The sequence below is a fragment of the Peromyscus maniculatus genome, chromosome 4 (assembly GCF_049852395.1).
Source record: "Peromyscus maniculatus bairdii isolate BWxNUB_F1_BW_parent chromosome 4, HU_Pman_BW_mat_3.1, whole genome shotgun sequence".
NCBI classification, from domain to species: Eukaryota; Metazoa; Chordata; class Mammalia; order Rodentia; family Cricetidae; genus Peromyscus; species Peromyscus maniculatus.
In genome coordinates this window covers 35,167,045-35,185,579 of record NC_134855.1, presented here as the reverse complement: position 1 = coordinate 35,185,579, position 18,535 = coordinate 35,167,045, and the positions used below count along the sequence as shown (strand labels likewise).

Here is an 18,535-nt window from a genome sequence, read left to right as displayed (position 1 = left end):
AAAAAAACAGTTAGATTTCCTATGCAACTGACTGACTGGAATATGCCTGTGGCGGATTTGGTTTGGTTTTGCTTTGTTTTCAACAGAACCTGTCAACTTAAAATTATAAATGACTTCAAACTGCTGGTATCCAGTTCACTGGGCTGTTAGGATAGTCAGGGTGGCTGACATAAGGAGATCAAGTGGCAGAGTGGGTAGAAGTCAGCAGGCCCTCATTAGGCTTTAATTTTCTAAAATCCAGCCCTGACTCGCTGTTCAGGAACACTGTTACAAATGTACTCTGTGAGATCAGTTACTTAAAAAAAGAAATTTACAAAAGATGTAACAGTTAATATTTAGGGATAACATTAAGTCATAAACTTCATGGTAAAACATGCTTACTATGGTTAAAGACATAAGCCACATACGAATTTAGCAACACCTATTAGATATCATGACCTTTGGCACTGGCATTTCTCAGTTTCGGTTCAGATACCACGGGAGTGGGGGGAAGATGGGGGATGTAATCTAATCCCTAATGCCCCTGTCCCAGACTTCTGAAATAGCCTGCGCAGAAGCAGCATCTTTCACATTTACTCTCGAGAAACCAAGGCAACTTTTGAAAAGAAAGCCTATCAAACAGAATCAACAGACATGAGACTCAGTAGCAAGACGGTGAATATGGGCAACACACACACACACCCTGGGAAGCCCTGGGGTCCAGTGCCCATGGTTCAGAGTGAAAAAAAAGGGTGACTGAGTCTCTCTAATACCTCTCCTCTTTAGGAAGAAAGAAAGAAAATGAGCTTTGGGGCCTGGGCAGGCACAGTGGCTCAGGCCTGTAATTATTGCCTCCTTATATTTCTTTTTCTTTCTTTCTTTCTTTCTTTCTTTCTTTCTTTCTTTCTTTCTTTCTTTCTTTCTTTCTTTCTTTCTTTCTTTCCTTCCTTCCTTCTTTCCTTCTTTCTTTCTTTCTTTCTTTCCTTCCTTCCTTCCTTCCTTTCTCCCTCCCTCCCCCTCTCTCTCTGTTTCTTTCAAGACAGAATCTCACTATGTAGCCCTGGCTGTCCTGGAACTCACTATGTAGATCAGATTGGCCTTGAACTTTCAGAGACTCATCTGCCTCTGCCTCCTGAGTGCTGGAATTTCTGTGCTCAGGAATATGAAGCCATCTGAGTTCCAGACCAGCCAGGCTTACAGAGTAAGACCCTGTCTTTTAAAAGAGAAAAAAAAATCTGAGGAGCTTATTCACTGTAAGGATAAGGCAATTGTGAAGCAATACATTAATTCTTCTTAATATGTGTTTTTAAGGTGGTATTTCCCATTCAGGATAGAAACTTCCAAACAATATGGCTGGGTCTACCACCTTATAACACAAAGAACTAGAAGGAACTAGTAGGGAAGTTGATGGCTTAAAGGGAGCCACAGAAATGAAGAGCCACAGCAAACAGACAGGCCTGGCCACCCAAGCTTTCCCACCCTCCTCCTCAAGCAGGGCTGTCTGGGAGAAGAGAAACAGAAGGCCAAAACTAACCACAGCATCTCAAGCCCGAAGAGAACAAAATCCTGCAATGAGATTATTTCCTGCTCTCCACCTTAACTGTACGAAGACATGGTTGTGGCACACAGAGAAAAATAAAAGGAAACTGAACTCTGTCTTCATGTGTTCACATTCATGCCACTGCTGTGCTGGGATACACTGAATCACCCTCCTTACATGAGATAATGTACTTGTTACATACATAAGGAACCAGCATTTAAGAAATATAAAGGCATGTGGGGCATGCCTTGAATCCCAGCACTCTGGAGGCCAAGGCTGGGGGATCTCTGTGAGTTCGAGGCCAGCCAGATCAACACAATTCCAGGACAGCCTGAGCTACACAGTGAAACCCTGTCTCAAAAAAAAAAAAAAAAAAAAAAAAAAAAAAAAAAAGAAAGAAAGAAAGAAAAGAAAAAGAGAAATATAACCAGACAATAGAGTTGGGCCTTGGCTTTTCCACTTCCTTTCCCAGCCTCCTGCCTTCTAATAGGACAGACTTGGCAGGAGCCAAGAAAGCACCCAGGCATCTCAATGAGCTGGACAAAGTAAGGTCTAAATGAACAAACCCTGGCAAAAATAAATGAAGCTTTTTTTTTTTAAATCGAAGAGCCAAAACAGAGGCTTTTGAGAGGACATTACCATTTTAAAACATGGGGTACTCAAAGTTCGTGGGCATCATAAGGCAGTACTCTGAGGATCTCTATAAACGGAGGAATTTTAAGTCATTCCTACACACAGCCATGAGCACACACAGCCGTCAACACTTCCGCATCAGCCCATGCGTTTACTCACTTGTTTCCTTCTGTAGTGAGCAAACTGAGAGAGTCCCAAAACAGTGGCCAGAGCGCCTCCGCCCACAAGAACAGTCCCTTTCACTGCCTTTTGAAATGCCATTGCTCAGCCTACAAAGAAAAGAAAGAAAATAAGTTAATGTCATTGCATAACAATCTTAATACTATGACATTGTACAGATTATGAAACTATCTTAAAGTAACATGCCAATGGATATTCCACAATTCAAAAGCAATAACTCAAAAAAAAAAAAAAACAGGACAAGGAAATTGATTATGTAAACGTTACATTCAGAGCTGACAGGAATTAAAAGAAGAAATGCAAATTAAGAGACAACTCAGGGTATTTAAACAGTAGAAAGTCAAGAGAGCTGTGAAAAGAAATGTCATTGTGGATTGGACAAAACTACAAGCTGTACTTGTGAATTTGTCACAAGGGAAACTAGTCGAAGTCCTGGGTCACTCGACAGGACAATGAACCTCAGGCCTGCTTCAGGTCCTTAGGCCAGTGTTCAAGTCAAACTCGGAGACAACTTTCTGGAGTTTTCCCTTCTTAATAAAATTCTCCTGGAAGTCAAAAGCCAGCGCGCTGAGATGTCCATCACTAAAGACAGCGGACACTTTACAGATAGGCAGTCAGCAGGCACCAGGCCCTGGTCCTCTGACAAAAACGATAACCTAAATGCTGTAACTCCTTTTGTTGGGGGAGCTGTTAAGAAAAGAAGGAAAAGACAAGGAACGGGGTGGGGCATTAAGAGAGGTTTTTCTCTAGCCGGTGACAAGAAACAGTGTCAAGGAGAAGCGTTGTGTTCACAGTGAGTTGCTAATAAAGGGCTGGGTTGTGGGAGAGCTTCCTTTCTTTTCCCTTGTTTTCTTCTACTGGATTGATAGGATATTTTTTTTTTTTTTTTAAGTTCTGCTCTTGAGGATATAAATTTTCTTGAGACTTCTTCAGAAGCCAAAAACATTGTAAGAAATAAGAATCGCACCAAAGTCCTCTGGTCTACTTTTATTCTGTTAAACATAAAAGGCTAACACTGTGAGTATTTTTATTTATTTAATTTTTTTTTTAACTTAAGAGCAAATAATTTGACCCGCCTAAACCTTTCCCTCCATTCACAAAAGCAGCTGGCACACCCACCTCTGACAAGGAAGCCATTACCCTATTTTCCAGTAGGGGTGGTGACCAGACCTGTCTGAACAGCTCACTTACGCTCTACTGATATGGAGCAATTCAAGAGCTTGCTAAGTTTAAAGGTAGTTTTAACTTAGAACATGTATACACACACACACACACACACACACACACACACACACACACTCACACACACACAAATTTAATGTAAATATGTTGGGTTCCATATTGGATGTAAAATATCTGTTCTACTCTCCTAAATTAAAGAATCTCAGTAGAGTTGGTAACTAGATTCTACAGAGAACTCATTTTGGAATACTATAAATTATACACTAAAATAGAAGTTGGCATTTCTTAAAAATTTTTATTCCCTTCTCCCTCACAAACTCCAAAATTCCAACATGACTTTTTTTTATTATTATTAACATTCTTTACTCAAGAAATATTAATATAAATAGTAAATGTGTTAACATAAGTTATAAGTATAAACACCCTGACATTGGAGGTCTTGTCTTTACTATCTTTGTTGGTGCAAGCTAGAGAGACAAAGGAAAGACCCAGGGGATAGAGGAAGGGAAAGGGACCCTCCCCCAGGAAGAGCTGAAGCCCCTCAGCAGCAGAGAATCAAGATTCCAGCTCAATCAACATTTGCTTAAAGGCATCCTTCTGTAATTTTCCAGCAATCTCACCAAAAACCACTTCCAGTAAAAGGGCATGCCCTAACTTCCTTGCTCAGTGCCTTTGGCTTCACCTGTAGACTGTAATCCTGTCCCAAGGACTCTCTGGAGTCACTCTACTATCTCACTTACAGGGAGGTAGAGGAGAGGGAAAGGGGGGAAGGGGAGAGGGGGAGAAACAGTTCCTTAGCAGCCTTTGTCACCAAGACAGTGCATCCGGCTAATGACAAGAACTTAAGGGCAGCTCTTCCTTGGGGGGTCCCATAGCCACACTTGGATGTTTCTCATCCGTTCCCTGAGCTTCTCTCTCCCTCTTGACCTCTGTGCTTCAAAATCCATAAAAAATGTCTTTTAATAAACTAATTCTTCTTTGAGAAGCTCACACCCATGCTCTTGGGTGCACTTCTTGCCCTGAGCACTTTTCTCGTTTGAATCAACTCCATTTCACATAGACTAGGACTAAAATTCTTTTCTGGCCAAAGCCACAAATCTTGTGTTGACTTGAGTCGGGATCCCTAAAAGCCTGAGGGAAGTCTGCAGGCTGCTTTAAGCAATGTGGAGCTGTGTCTCCATCTCTGCCACCACTGACACTTTCCCTACATAACCATGCACTTTTGCTCAAACTGTGGAAGATCCTGTGTATGCTTGTTAGGGAAGTCAAACATTCAGCTACCCTTAGGCGAAACCTTATCTTCTTTAAAAGTCAAAACCATGCCAGGGCAGTGGAGGTGCATGCCTCTAATTCCAGCACTCAGGAGGCAGAGCCAGGCAGATCTCTGTGAGTTTGATGTCAGCCTGGTCTACAGAACAAGATCCAGGACAGGCACCAAAACTACAGAGAGAAACCCTGTCTTGAAAAAGAAAAAAAAAAAAAAAAAAAAGTCAAAGACAGACACTCAGTTGTCACAGCCTTACCCTGTTTAAGGTGCTGAGACAAACGTTCCCATGGATGCCTGTCTCAACAAGAGAAATCATGTGGGCCCTGGGACAGCCTGCCACCATCAGAGGGTTAGTTTGATCAACTTGGGACAGAAATCAGAGTCCTAGTTTTATTTACCTACACATGCCTACCCCATATAGACAGAAGCTTGACGATCCAGCTGATGTGAGTCTGACGGCTGGTTCACTTAGGGTAGTAATACTATTGGTCTTGCTGATAATGTCATTCATGACCTCACAAAGGAAACCACACATCATCAAGAACAAATGTGGGATGGTACATATAAGTCAATGAGAATGTCTCAGCATTAGGTGTTTGTTCAGTCAACCAATGAAGTTGAGGGCTGATTCTTCCAAAAGGGTGAGTTTCCTACCCACCTAATTGTAATCTTTCAATTTAATTTTCCTGTGCTAAACTTCGCAAGCTTATTTTCAATAACCCACTAGTACTAACGAAAACGGTATTCACATAACACTAGGGCTAACAATAACTTTTACTGTAGTCATCTTATAATTTTATGAAATATTTTGAAGATTATTTCTACTGAGACCCTATCTCAAAAAAACAAAAAGATTATTTCTACTATTATTGAATCCTTCTGTAAGGTCACCCAGCTACCTATAATGAGTAAAACACACTCACAGGCAGCCCGAGGTCTAAAACATAGACTGTTTCTCCCTGTTATCCTAAAATCCTCAGTAATAGATTTGTTTTTGTTAAGAATGTTGAAATGGGGCTGGGTGTGGTAGCTCTCGCCTTTAATCCCAGCAGTTGGGAAGCAGAGACAGGAGGATCTCTATTAGTTCCAGGCCAGCCAGGTCTCTATAGTGAGACCCTGTCTGAAAAAGCTGTCATTGATAGCGTGTTTGCTCTGCTTCTTTTCACCTTAAAACATCTGGTTTCAGCTGGAGAGGCAGCTCAGTGGGCAAAGAGCCTGCCTCAGACCATAAAGACCTGAGTTCAAATCTCAGAGCCCACATAAATGGCGGGATTTGGCAGCATGTATAATCCCAGCTTTTCTGCAGAGATGGTAACTGAGGAGAGAGAAGCTCACTGGCCAATTAGCCAAGTGTATGCAGGAGAAAAGCAAAAGGTCCCATCTCAAAGTGGAAAATAAAGACTGAAACCTGAGGTTATCCTCTAACCTACCCCCCAACACACACACACACACACACACACACACACACACACACACACACACTCTGGCACACACATACTATGTCATTAAAAGGTATAGATAGAGCCTCTGGCAAAGTATCTACCAGTAATCTAGAGCCAAATAAAGTGAGGGTCTTGTTTAAAGAAATATATTTAAAAGCAATAAATATAAGCCTTACACCATGGACATGTATTCATTACAGCACCTTATAAGGAAAAAGTGGTTACAAAGAAAAAATTATTTTCAAGTATCAGATTTTAAAATAATAAAATGGCTCAGCAATCAAGAGCACAGTTTGCTCTTCCAGGGTTTGACTCCTGGTGCCCACATGGTAGCTCACAACCTTCTTGAACTCCAGTTCCAGGGGAGGGAATCCAAATGTCGTCCTCGGGCACCAGGCACTCAAGTGGTACACAGACATACATGCAGGAAAAACATCCATACACATAAAATAATATACTTCAGTAATAAAAGCTGCAACCAGGAAGCCAGCAAATAATGTGAAGCAGAATAGAAAATCAGGAGAAATGAAGGGAGTGTGGGAAAAGAAAGCAGCCTCCCACCCCAGAACCTGCCCTTTAAGAAACTTCAACAGAACCTAAAAATCAAAATTATCAGAGATAGTGTGTGTCCTCTAAGACTAAGCTATTAACAACAGTGAACTGTGCTCACACAGGGCAGGATGCTTGTGGCCTTGCAGTCAACAGTACTCTTTTTTTTTGGTGGGGGGGGGTTAGTTTTTCAAGACAGGGTTTCTCTGTGTAGCTTTGGAGCCTGTCCTGGATCTTGCTCTGTAGACCAGGCTGGCCTCGAACTCACAAAGGTCCACCTGCCTCTGCCTCCCGAGTGCTGGGATCAAAGGCGTGCGCCACCACCACCTGGCTTCTGCTCCTCTTTCATCATAAATCTATATAAGGCGTCTCATAAACCCACCTCAACATTCCATATACAAATGACAATTCTTCAACTGTTGAGATGACTGAACAGTTAAGAGTATTTGCTGTTCTTGCAGAGGACCTGGTTTCCCCAGCACCTACCTGGAGGATCACTGTTGTCTAACTCCAGTTTCAGGGGATCTGACACCCTCATCTGGCCTCTGTAGGTACCAGGCGTGTGCATGATGCCCATATATACATGCAGGCAAACCATTCATACACTTCAAATGAAAATAATTTATTTTTAATTTTGAAGAAAATTCTTTAAAGGTAAACCAGCTCACATTTTATATTTTTAATTTTAATTTTACTTGTTCCAAATTTTAAATTTTACTTAGTTTCTAAACGTTGCTTAGTAGTCTGTAAACTTTGTTTGATAGTATATCCTTTGACTAAGGTAATTCTGTTTCACTTCTGAAATCCTTTCCCACTCAAAGGTCCAGTCTCAAAGGCCTACTCTAGGATTCTGCTTTACCTGAGCAGAAGAGCCCAGAAGAACTCTGCCAGCAACTCACATCAGCACAGACAGAGCTCATCTCCCCCTGCCACTGATGACAGAAGCAAAAATACGGATGAATCTTCACCTTCTGGCATTAAAGGTACACGAAAACCATAAAGATGATACAAACGCAAAAGTAACTGGCTTATCACACAGCTCGATGTCCATGCTTCCTGGACCGTTCATCACCTCACAAGCACATGACTCCGGACTGGCTCCCGTGCTGGCACATCCCAACTCTAATTCTTCCAAGAAGCCAGCTCAGCTGGCCAAGCCTGGTCAAAATGGTCCTCATTCACACACACATCCGCCTCAAGATTGAGGTCTCCCTTTACAGTGAACTCTGTGCGGAAGGTTCCGAGACACAGGATAGATAACTAGCTGACAAGGACATAGTGCCTGTGAGAGCTGAAGGAGCCTGGGTTGAGGCAGCCCTGGGAAAGGTGACTGCAGAGAAATCCCTAATTTCTCAAGAGGGCCTGACAAACGATGACTCCCGGAGGAAGTGGCAGAGAACAAGCATGGTTAAGGTGCGTGACCCTGGAAGTCGGGAGTTGGCCCCCGGGGTACAAATATTCTGATCCAGAAAGACAAAGAGGCTGAAGGGGCAAGGCGATCCATTTGGAACTGAGGAAATTTGAAGTCTTAACACATCGTTTATTTGAAGAAAACAAGAGAGCTAGCCACACACATCCAAAACTTAGAAAGAGGGTCATCAAAGTAATCAGCTACAGGTACTGGCTCGGGAAACATCAGCCTAGAAGTGGCGATCACAGTTGCTGCTGGAGGGCTGGCACAGTTGAGACTTAAACTACAGTTGCCACGTCTCAAAGCCTGTGCGCACTGCCTAAGCTTGCTTTCTTACCCGCTTCGACCAAACGCTTATCCATCCCTTGAAGACTCTCACTACAGTAGCAACTCTGACAAACATGAAAAGCACATCTCAAAAACATCACTGAGTGAGTGGTCCCTGGCTGTCGCCTCCTACTCAAAGGCAAGGCCACCGTCCCAGCTAAACCATACATTTGAACAACTTAATCACACATCTATGTTTAAAAGCAAGCAATAACCACCAACTAGAAAATACAAAAGGACCAGCAAGAACACTCAGTAGTAAAAGAGCTTGCTACACAAGCCTGACCTTAGGAGTTCAATCCCCCAGATCCCAAGATGGAGGGAACTGACTCCCACACACTGTCCTCTGAGCTCCACACATCTGCCGTGGTCTGTGCTCGGCTGTATGCATGCATGAGCACAAGCACACTGACACATTGTAGACAGACACACACACAGACACACACACACACACAGACACACACACACACTAAATAAAACAAAAATTTTAAGAAAGAAAACTATAGAAGAACAATCAGAAGTATATTTATGCTAGAAAGAGTGTGTACTTCATGGCCCCTGAATTCTCTACCCACAGTACTCACGTTACTCTCCCCTCCAGATCTTCATCTAATCTTCTCTCTCAGCACTCATCAAGACGTAAAGGTAGCATAAGAAAGATGTCATGCAAATATACTTATCTCTCACTGTGAGAGAAACCCTGGACCTCTAGACAAATTCTCCTCTTTCTGGCTTCTCATAAAGCAATCCCAGTGACCAGCAAGGAACTTTTAATCTCCCTGTTCTCCACTAAATGCAGAAAAATGGGAACTTCTGAAGGTTCCTGCCAGCACAGGAATAAGCATCCCTCACAAGTGTGATCAGTGCAAGGGAAAAGTACAGTTCAGAGGGCACTTCAGCTGGGTGTGGTAGTGCATGCCTGTCCTCCCAGGACCAGGAAGGAGGCCAGCTTGAGGTGAAGAGCAAGACCTGTCTTGAAAGGCAAAGGGCTGAGGATGGAGCTCTTGTCTAGCAAGGAGAGTAGTAGTTCAACCACCGGCCTTGCGGCTTTTTTTTTTTTTTTGGTGGGGGGGGGAGCCCCCGCCGGTCTCTCCAGCAAGACAGCAAAGTGTCCCAGGCTCTTCTGATTACCTACACTAAAAACCCAGATAAATGCACCAGGCATTTTGGAGATAAAGAAAGATCCCCAGGATATAACTCAGGGGTAGCACATGCTAACTTATTTGCCATTTACAAACTAGGCACAGGAGGAGGCCCCAAGGGAACTCAAAGCCCCCTGCACTTCACTCCCAGTTTGCAGCTGAGCCCGGAAAGCCACCCCCTCATTCAGCTGAGTCATGTCACACTGTTACACCCATGAGAGGCACAATTCAGGGGCCCAACCCACATGTCCAACCACATATTAATCCAGTGACTTTTAGAAGGCATGTGAATCTTACAAAATTAAGGTGCTGTACTTGCTCAGAGGAAATCCTACCCACTATGTCTAGACTCGTGGAGACTGACAGCAACCCACAGCAAAATGGAAGAGGAAAAAGCGAGCTCAGAAGTATTTTCCCTCCCAGTGTCCCAGGCTAAAAAAAAAAAAAAAGCGGGGGTTTCTGGGGACTTTGAACTAGAAGAGGTTTTATTTAAGGTTTCGTGTTTTCTGAGACAGTCTCCTGTAGTACAGGCTAGCCTTAAACTTCTGATCTCCTGCCTCCGTCTCCCAAGTGATGCGATTATGAGGAAGCATCAGCAGAGCCAGGTTTGGGCAAGTTATAATGAAGCGAACTCTTTATTATCCCAACTCCCCACAAAGAAATACCTTCTGGTTCAGACACGGAACACACCGATGGAGTGTTTACACAATCAAGTAGCAACCAAAACACAAAGACTGGTTGGAAAATGGATGCAAGAGTTCTTCCTACGACATGACTCTAACAGGAAACAAAGTGCATCAAGTTCTGAAAAAACAGTATGTGCCTATCCTTGTGTGTGTGTGTGTGTGTGTGTGTGTGTGTGTGTGTGTGTGTAACAATGAAAAGCTGCAATTGTAAAGAACACACACACACACTGAGCATGATAACAGAGAACAAATATACAAAGTCTTTTCAGAAGTCAATATGCAAAGCATTCTACTAGTAACACAAGATAAATGAAAGATCCAAGAAGTGAGAACATAATGTATCCTCATGTTCCGGGTGATCAGATTCTAGGCTATGGCAGAGTAGGAGGGTAAGCACCATTTTCCCACGCGACTTGTGTTCCATCCTTACACACCTCCCGGACAGCAGGGCTACTTCAGCGAAAAGCAGGACTTTCTACATTCAATCTACTTCGAAAATCAATGCCAAGGAGGCTCACACCCACCCACCCACAAAAAAAAGGGGGGGGGCAGGAAAAGTATTGACAGATTAATAAAGAAAAAGGAGGAACAAAAACAAGGGATTTCTATGTTTGATTTACCTTAGCTGCCATTAAATGAGAACAGATCACCTTAAACATGTTAAAATGATTGCTGTACATGGAAAGTTGGTCCTCTAACGTCACTGTAAAGCTAGCCTAACTTCGATTGCTTGGGCTTCTGGTCAGCATTGCTGGAAGTGAGCTGGCCATGCTAGACCTTGCTTGATCTCAGCCTCTACAAAGATTGCTGAAATAACTACAGGTCTTATCTAATGCTAGCCTACTTATGTGCAGAATCCTGCACAGAGATTTCAATGTATGCATTTCTGTAGTCTGGTCCTTCTTTGTTACTTTTGCTCATGCACATATATTTAGGATAAATGTGTTGCTTTTTAAAAGTTTATGACATTTGGAAATAAATTTCAAAAGGTTTTTAAAGTTTTTGAAATTAAAAAAAAAAAAGTTTCAACCAGAGAGTACTTTGAAATAACTTTCTACAAATCTCTCCAAGCAAAACTGGGTCAGTTATATCATTTTAGGAGCTGAACCACAGCCACCACAAATGAGTGTGAATGAGGCTAGGCCAAGACCCCGCTCCAGTCTCAAAGAAAAGCAGGTGCCCTAAAACCTGACCGGGGGGGGGGGGGGGGGGGAGACTGGCAAAGTGAAGAGCCCAAAGCTCGTCAGACTTCAAGTGGTGTAAGTAACAGTCCTAAAAATAAAAGGAGAGAGATGGCTGGGCAGTGGTGGCGCGGGCCTTTAATTCCAGCACTCAGGAGACAGAGACAGGCAGATCTCTAACCTCAAGGCCAGCCTGGTATGCAGAGCGAGGTCCAGGATAGCTAGAACCACACAGACAGGACTATCCTGTCTCAAAAAGAGAAAGAAGGAAAACAGCTAAATGAGCCGACTGAAAGTCTATTTATTAAAAAATAAAACAAAAACCTAAAACTTGAATATGCCATTTTTCTTTTTATAGGTTAACACACAGTGTGATAACAATTAACCAAGCATTTATTTCAAACTTCTCTAAAATGAAAATACATCCAAAAAGGAGAGGCCGTAGGAGAACAGGCAGATAAATGCTCAATGGTCATTTATTATTTAACATCTGACTTCGTATGAAATATCTGCTGTTTTCGAAGTAATTGCCACATTGTGTCCTTGCATTGTCTGCCCTACCTAAAAGCACACAGAAACTAGGACAGAAATTTGACCCATTTTCCTTATTTTCAAGAAGTCCACTGCAGAAGCACGAGAAATCTCTTCGGGGATGGAGAGTGACCTATGGCAGCCGTGATTTCTGCTTCAAATGAACGAGAATCTGCTAGGTCTGTTGCAAGTAAACATGAGAAAACAAACAGCAAGCAGCAGCTAGCTAGAGGCAGCATGGAGTCAGCCAAACACCACCAAGTCAGGCCACTACAACATCCGCAGCAGTGACTGGGGGAAGCCACCTGAAGGGCACACTGGGAGACCTCTGGGCAGAGAGGAAAGTTCTCTCTGGAGACAGAGCTTCTGGCTTCCCGTTCCCACGTTGGGCACTTCTATTCCATGGGACAAACAGTGGTAGCCTCTGTTGGAAACGGTTCACCTTCTCTGCGTTCTCAAGAGCACATTGTTTTAATGCCCTTAGCTCCAGGCTGTTCTCCTTTGTCCCTGTCACTGAGGGAGGCGGTCAGCCTGACCCAGGGCAAGGAGTTTTGAAGGACGGTTGAAAGAAATGTATCTGGGTCTGAGACAAGGAAATCCTTCTTGTTCCTAGACTCCACTTTCAGAAAGTTTAAACAGCACATGATAATTCTCAACAACAAAACAGGTTTAGTTTAAGTACAAATGACCATAGTTCGGGCTAGAGAGATGGCTCAGCAGTTAAGAGCAGTGACAGCTCTTCCAGGGGACCTGGGTTCAGTTCTCAGCACTAACAGATCATCACAACTGTCTGTAACTACAGTTCCAGGAGACCTGAGTGACACACCATGCCTGTATTCAGTACACACACACACACACACACACACACACACACACACACACGCAGGCAAAACATTCATATTCAATAATAATAATAGTTTTTCAAGTAAATAGAAATAAAAACAAAATTAATACTTCCTGCCTACAGTCCTAAAAGTGTAACTTGGGGCAATCCTGAGAAGACTGATGTAAAATGACCCTCACAGATGTAAAACTCTAGAACACAGGTTTTAGAAATGCCCATCCCAAATGCCAGGCAAGTAAGGAACTCTATGGATAGGAGCCTGATATAAAAGTAAATACACTTTCAGTTTCACATCACCTGGCAAGAAACTCCTCACTTAGCATTAAGAAGGGTGCTTTAAAAAAATAAAGAGTATTCAACCACTGAAAAAGAAATTTCAATTCTGCCTTGAAGATAAAGGCATTAGGAACCACATAAATATGCTCATTGGGCAGACACCTGATCCCCTCTGTCTCTTTTAGCATATTTACATGTCAGGGGAACAGTGGGCATCACTCTGAGAGCACAAGCCACTTTTTAGACTTTATGTGCAGGTACAGGGTCTACTTTAATAATTAAGAAAAAGCCGTTTGTTTTGTTACAGAATAAAGTACTGTGTGCTAACAACAGAGTACAAATGTTTGTCTTCGCTCTGTAATATTATCAAGCCTCTAATCCAAATTCATTAGCACTGTAACAACTGACAGTCACAGCTACTGAACAGCACAGTTTCCCGAGAAAACAGTCGATTTCACTATATTAAGTAAATGTGATTCTAAAAGTCTTAGATGACGTTAAAAAAAATACAAACCAAGTCAAATGAAGATTTTTTTTTTTAAGTGATAACCTTGAGGTTCTTTTGTTTTGATTTTTGCTATGCTTTGCTTTTTATGAGACATGGTCTCTCACTCTGTAGCCCAGGCTGGCCAATATCTTTGTCAACTGATTTTTTTGTAGTTGTTTTATTATTTTTACCACTGAATGGTATGAAACCACATCAGTTCTTTCAAACGTATTCCAATTATGATTGCATGACACATTTTTTTGTTTGTTTTTTGTTTTTTGAAACACAGGGTTTCTCTGTGTAGCTTTGCGCCTTTCCTGGAACTCACTTGGTAGCCCAGGCTGGCCTCGAACTCACAGAGATCCACCTGGCTCGGCCTCCCAAGTGCTGGGATTAAAGGCATGCGCCACCACCGCCCGGCAACATGACACATATATTTAAGTTGCAGTTGCACCTTAGGAAATGTTTGGAGTTAGTTTATAAAATCTTGAGCTCAGTGAAGAACAGTGACGAAAAGGCAAGCATGGAGGTGGTGCCTGTTTAGCCTAGAACTCTGGAAGAGAAGAGCAGGCAGGAATGTCTGTTCCAAGTTATCACAACTAGAGAAAGTTTGAGGCCAGTTTGAGCTATAGGAGACCCTATCTTTAATAATAATGATAATAATACTTTAAAAACACACTGTATAACTAGGTCACTGTAATGGTACAGGTCCAACTTTAAGAGGCAGAGAGAAGGATCGCCACAGGTTTGAGGCCAACCTGATCTACATAGCGAGTTCTAGGCAAGCCAGGGTTACATAGTGAGACCCTGTCTCAGAAGAACCAAACCAGGGCACTTGGTAAAGGCATTGGCAAGAGAATCAGTTCAAGGCAACCCGTGGCTATGTATTTCATTCGGGTCACCCTAGAGTATGTGAGAACCTGTCTCCAAAACTAAAATAAACAAACCAAAAGACCTGGCCTGAGTTTGTATTATAATTAGTTACAGCACCATATTTCCAGTCTACTTTTTACACTGTAAAAAGCTAAACTGTTTAAATACCGGTCTGTCTACTATCCCACTATTACAAATACTTCAGCATAAGCCCTGGATCAAAACTGAATTAAAGAATAATTCTGCAGCCAGGAAGAATGCTGGGGTGGGGATCTAGGCACTCTGCTGCCTTGCAATAGAGACGGTCCCAGAGAACAGCTTCCCACATCATATATCCTGTGTTCCTTTTCACCCCATAGCCTGCTGAAACCTACATTTAAATTCACTCCTCTACACATCCACCAATCTACAAGTATAAATATGAATGTGTAAGCTGCACACACAATGGATGTTTTTGGAAACCCTGAAATTCACTAGTCGCAATAATTTTGTACTGTATTCTTTTGGCTGAAGTTATCAGACTCCCAGAAAATGTCTGCTCCTCAAGGAAACAGCTATCAGTAAACAAGAGGTTGAAATCAAATGCTTGCTCACAATAATCCTATTCAAGAGTATGTGTAACAGTATAACATTATCTAAATGCTCCAGTCCCTTCACCCTTGCCCAAGAAAAGACTGTTTCCTCTCACCTAAGCAAAAATTGTGAGCAATGTTGTTACTTTCATCTCAGCCATCTTGGCTATAGCCAGGTGTGGGCCTCATACCTGTAATCCTAGTACTAAGCATGCTAAACAAGAGGAATCCCATACATTCGAGGCTAACCTGAGCTACACAGCAAGACACTGTCTCAAAAACAAACAAACAAAAACAAAACAACAACAAAAACCATTATGGCTGGAACAGTCTTGGTCATAAGATCTTATTCATCCCACCCCCATGTGGCATCATTCCAAATCCTCTTTTCAGATTTGTTTTCCCCTTTCTCCTTTATGAATGTTATGCCCAGATCGTGGGGACCACCAAAACACCACCACCGAGACCAAATCCCGCATGTAAAAGCAAAGAGCCTTTTTATTTCAAGCTCCAGAGCTTGGTCCCTCTGTCTGACACAGAGGTGAGAGCAGAGAGCCCTGAACTCAGATGGGGCAGAATATTTTTTATCATAGCAGAGGTTGGGGTGAGGGGATTTCCGGGGTCCAGGACTCTGATTGGCTGACAATTGTCTAGGGGTATCTGTAAAACAAAAATAGGTGTGTGCTAGACTCATGGACATCTGGCCACCTTATCTAATGGTTGGAATGTTTGGGATGTCAGGTACTTCCTCACCCCTGGGTAGATCCCTGGGTGGTATCAGCTTAAGGCTTTTCCTGGATCTGGATGTTGCCTGCCAGTAAGCCTGTCACAGAAGCTGTGTCTAGGCCCCTAAGCCTGTCATGGCTGCTGTGTGGTCAAGCTATTTTGGGGCCCCTTCACAATGAGATCTGGCACACACCCTACATGGAAAGTGTAAGTGTGGACTTAGAGGAAAGTCTAGTCACTGGGATCTGAGATATGCACTGGTACCAACATGACTCAGCTAACAACAGAGGCGGCAGAAACTTACATCCCATAAGCACAGAGGGCAAAGGCGTCTGCTCAATATTCTAAAGCTGTCTTTGATTTCAATATGATAGTTTGGTGGGGAAAGGCACTTGCCACCAAGACTGAGGACCTGAGTTTAATCCCCAGGGCTCACAGGTGTAGCCAAGCTGTCCCTTGATTGACACACAAGTGAGTGCATGTACACACACACACATTAATGTAATAAAAACATTTAAGAAGTTGGAGAGATGGTTCAGTGTTTAAGAGCACATACTTGTCTTGTAGAGGACCTGAGTTCCATGTCCAGCACCCACACCAGGCAGCTCACAACTGTTTGTAACTGGAGTTACAGGTGGTTGTGAACCGCCATGTGATGCCATCTCTCCAGCCCCAGTAAATTCTTTTTTTTTCCAACTCTCTCTCTCTGTCTCTGTCTGTCTCTGTCTGTCTCTGTCTCTGTCTCTCTCTGTCTCTCTCTGTCTCTCTCTCTCTCTCTCTCTCTCTCTCTCTCTGTCTCTCTCTGTAAGGACTTTGATCATTACACACAAGCTATGATACAGGGTGCAACAGTAGAAAACACAGAACTATCAATGTCTTCATTAGACAGCCCGATCATCCTATCAATTTTTTCCTTTATCTGCATTGTAAAGTTTTTTTTTTTCTTCCAAACTATCAGGCTGATGATAATTTAAACTTTAAACTCTCTAAGCACTCCCAACTTATCACCATGGTTAGAAACCTGAGAGCCAAATTAACTAAAACTGTGTTCCAAAAATAAATAAATAGCTCCAAGCAATGAAAAGAAACTATGTAGCTAGCATTTAGACGTTCACCCTCTGGCTGTTTTGTTTGTTTTGTTTTGTTTCTGAGATAGGGTTTCTCTGTGTAGCAGCCCCGGCTGTCCTTGAACTCACTTTGTAGTCCAGGCTGACCTCGAACTCAGAGATCCACCTGGGATTAAAGTCATGCACCATCAAGCGAGGCATTCACCCTCTGGCTCTAACACTCCAGGGGCATTTCTCCCTGTCCCTTCTCCTGTTGCAGGTTAGATAACTTGTGGAATTTGCTGTACACAATTCAGATACAGCAAACTACCCACAGCTCTTATACAGATAAAGAATTCCAAGTTAGACACAGTGGGGAATACCAGTAGGGAAAGTCCCGAGGATCATAAATCAAGGCCATCCTACACAGAGAGTTCCAAATCTTGGCTACGTGAGCCTCGGTCTCAAAATTCTAAAACCTGGGTGGGGTGGGGTGGGGTGGCATACACTTTGATTCCAGCAATTGGCAGGCAGAGGCATGCGGCTGTCTATAAGTTCAAGGCCAGCCTGGTCTACATAGTGACTTCCAGGCCAGCTAGGATTACATAATGAGACTCTGTCTTTAAAAAAAAACTAGTGGGGAGTTTGAACAATTTAAAGGCTGAGGCAGAAGGATTATGGGTTTGAGTTTGAGCTACATCTCAAAAAAATAAGTGAAATAGTGGGCCTAGGCAGATGGTTCAGTGAGGAAAGGACCTCACAAGCAGGCATGAGGATCAGTTTGGAGCAGCAGCACCTATGTAAATGCTGGGCCAGCATGTTAGTCCGTCTGTAATCCCGGCACCTACATGGGTTCCCAGGGGCAAGCTGGATAGCGAGACTAAACAAATCATCAAGCTCTGGATTCAAATAAAAGCTGTTTCCATAAATAAGGCAGAGGTCAACTGAAGAAGGCTCCAGACCACCATATGCACGTATTCATATGTACACACATTCTCGGCACACACATGTGCCTACTCATGCAAATATACATACATGCGCACACCACATGCGCTGACTCGTTTTATGTCAACTTGACACAGGGCAGGGTCATTGGAATGGAGGGATCCTTAAATGAGAAAACGCCTCCATAAAATTGGACTGTAGGCAAGCCTGTAGAACATTTTTTTTTTAAATGAGTGATTGATGGGGGAGGGCTCAATCCGTTTTGGGTGGTGCCACCCTGGGCTCACGGCCCTGGGTTCTATAAGAAGGCAGGCTGAGGTAGCCAGGAAGAGCAAGCCAGTATGTGAGCAGCACCTCTCCATGGCCTCTGCATCACCTTCTGCCTCCATGTTCCTGCCCTCACATTCTCAGCACCTGAATATGGATGTGTCAGCCAAGTAAATCCTGTCCTCCCCAAGTTGCTTTTGGTCATAGTACTGCAACAGTAACCCTAACTAGAACACACACCGCGCGCACACACACACCAGAGATTATTTCAAAGCATATACATGTGCACAACTCAGCTTTTATCCTCACCTACAGAGACCCACACTATCCTGAAAACAATACAGCAAACCTCTGCTTCTGCTCTAGAAACAATCAGAATATTTTTCTATCCTCCTACAGATTTAAAGAAGTCTATTTTTTTAACTTGCTAGAATAGAAAATGCACAGCT

The 18,535-nt window shown here is 43.0% G+C and overlaps 1 protein-coding gene and 1 long non-coding RNA gene across 7 annotated transcripts in view; one reads left to right on the top strand and one right to left on the bottom strand.

Annotated features, from left to right (window-relative positions):
* The window catches only part of Gpd2 (glycerol-3-phosphate dehydrogenase 2), a 152,086-nt gene that overhangs the window by 110,812 nt on the left and 22,739 nt on the right, over nucleotides 1-18,535 (bottom strand). For 2 of the 6 annotated variants that reach the window (XM_015986392.3, XM_006992807.4), the window contains exon 2: nucleotides 2,312-2,421. In XM_015986392.3, the coding sequence (XP_015841878.1) occupies nucleotides 2,312-2,413 (102 nt within the window). In that variant the 5' untranslated portion in view covers nucleotides 2,414-2,421. Of the gene's footprint in view, nucleotides 1-2,311; nucleotides 2,422-5,179; nucleotides 5,321-9,094; nucleotides 9,206-18,535 lie in introns of those variants that run through there. The other 4 variants (XM_076569499.1, XM_042275305.2, XM_042275306.2 and 1 more) reach the window with 4 other exon arrangements.
* On the top strand, nucleotides 5,310-8,977 carry LOC121828638 (uncharacterized). Its single transcript, XR_006071094.2, has 2 exons — nucleotides 5,310-5,422; nucleotides 7,594-8,977. It is a non-coding gene; the product is annotated as an uncharacterized LOC121828638 (long non-coding RNA).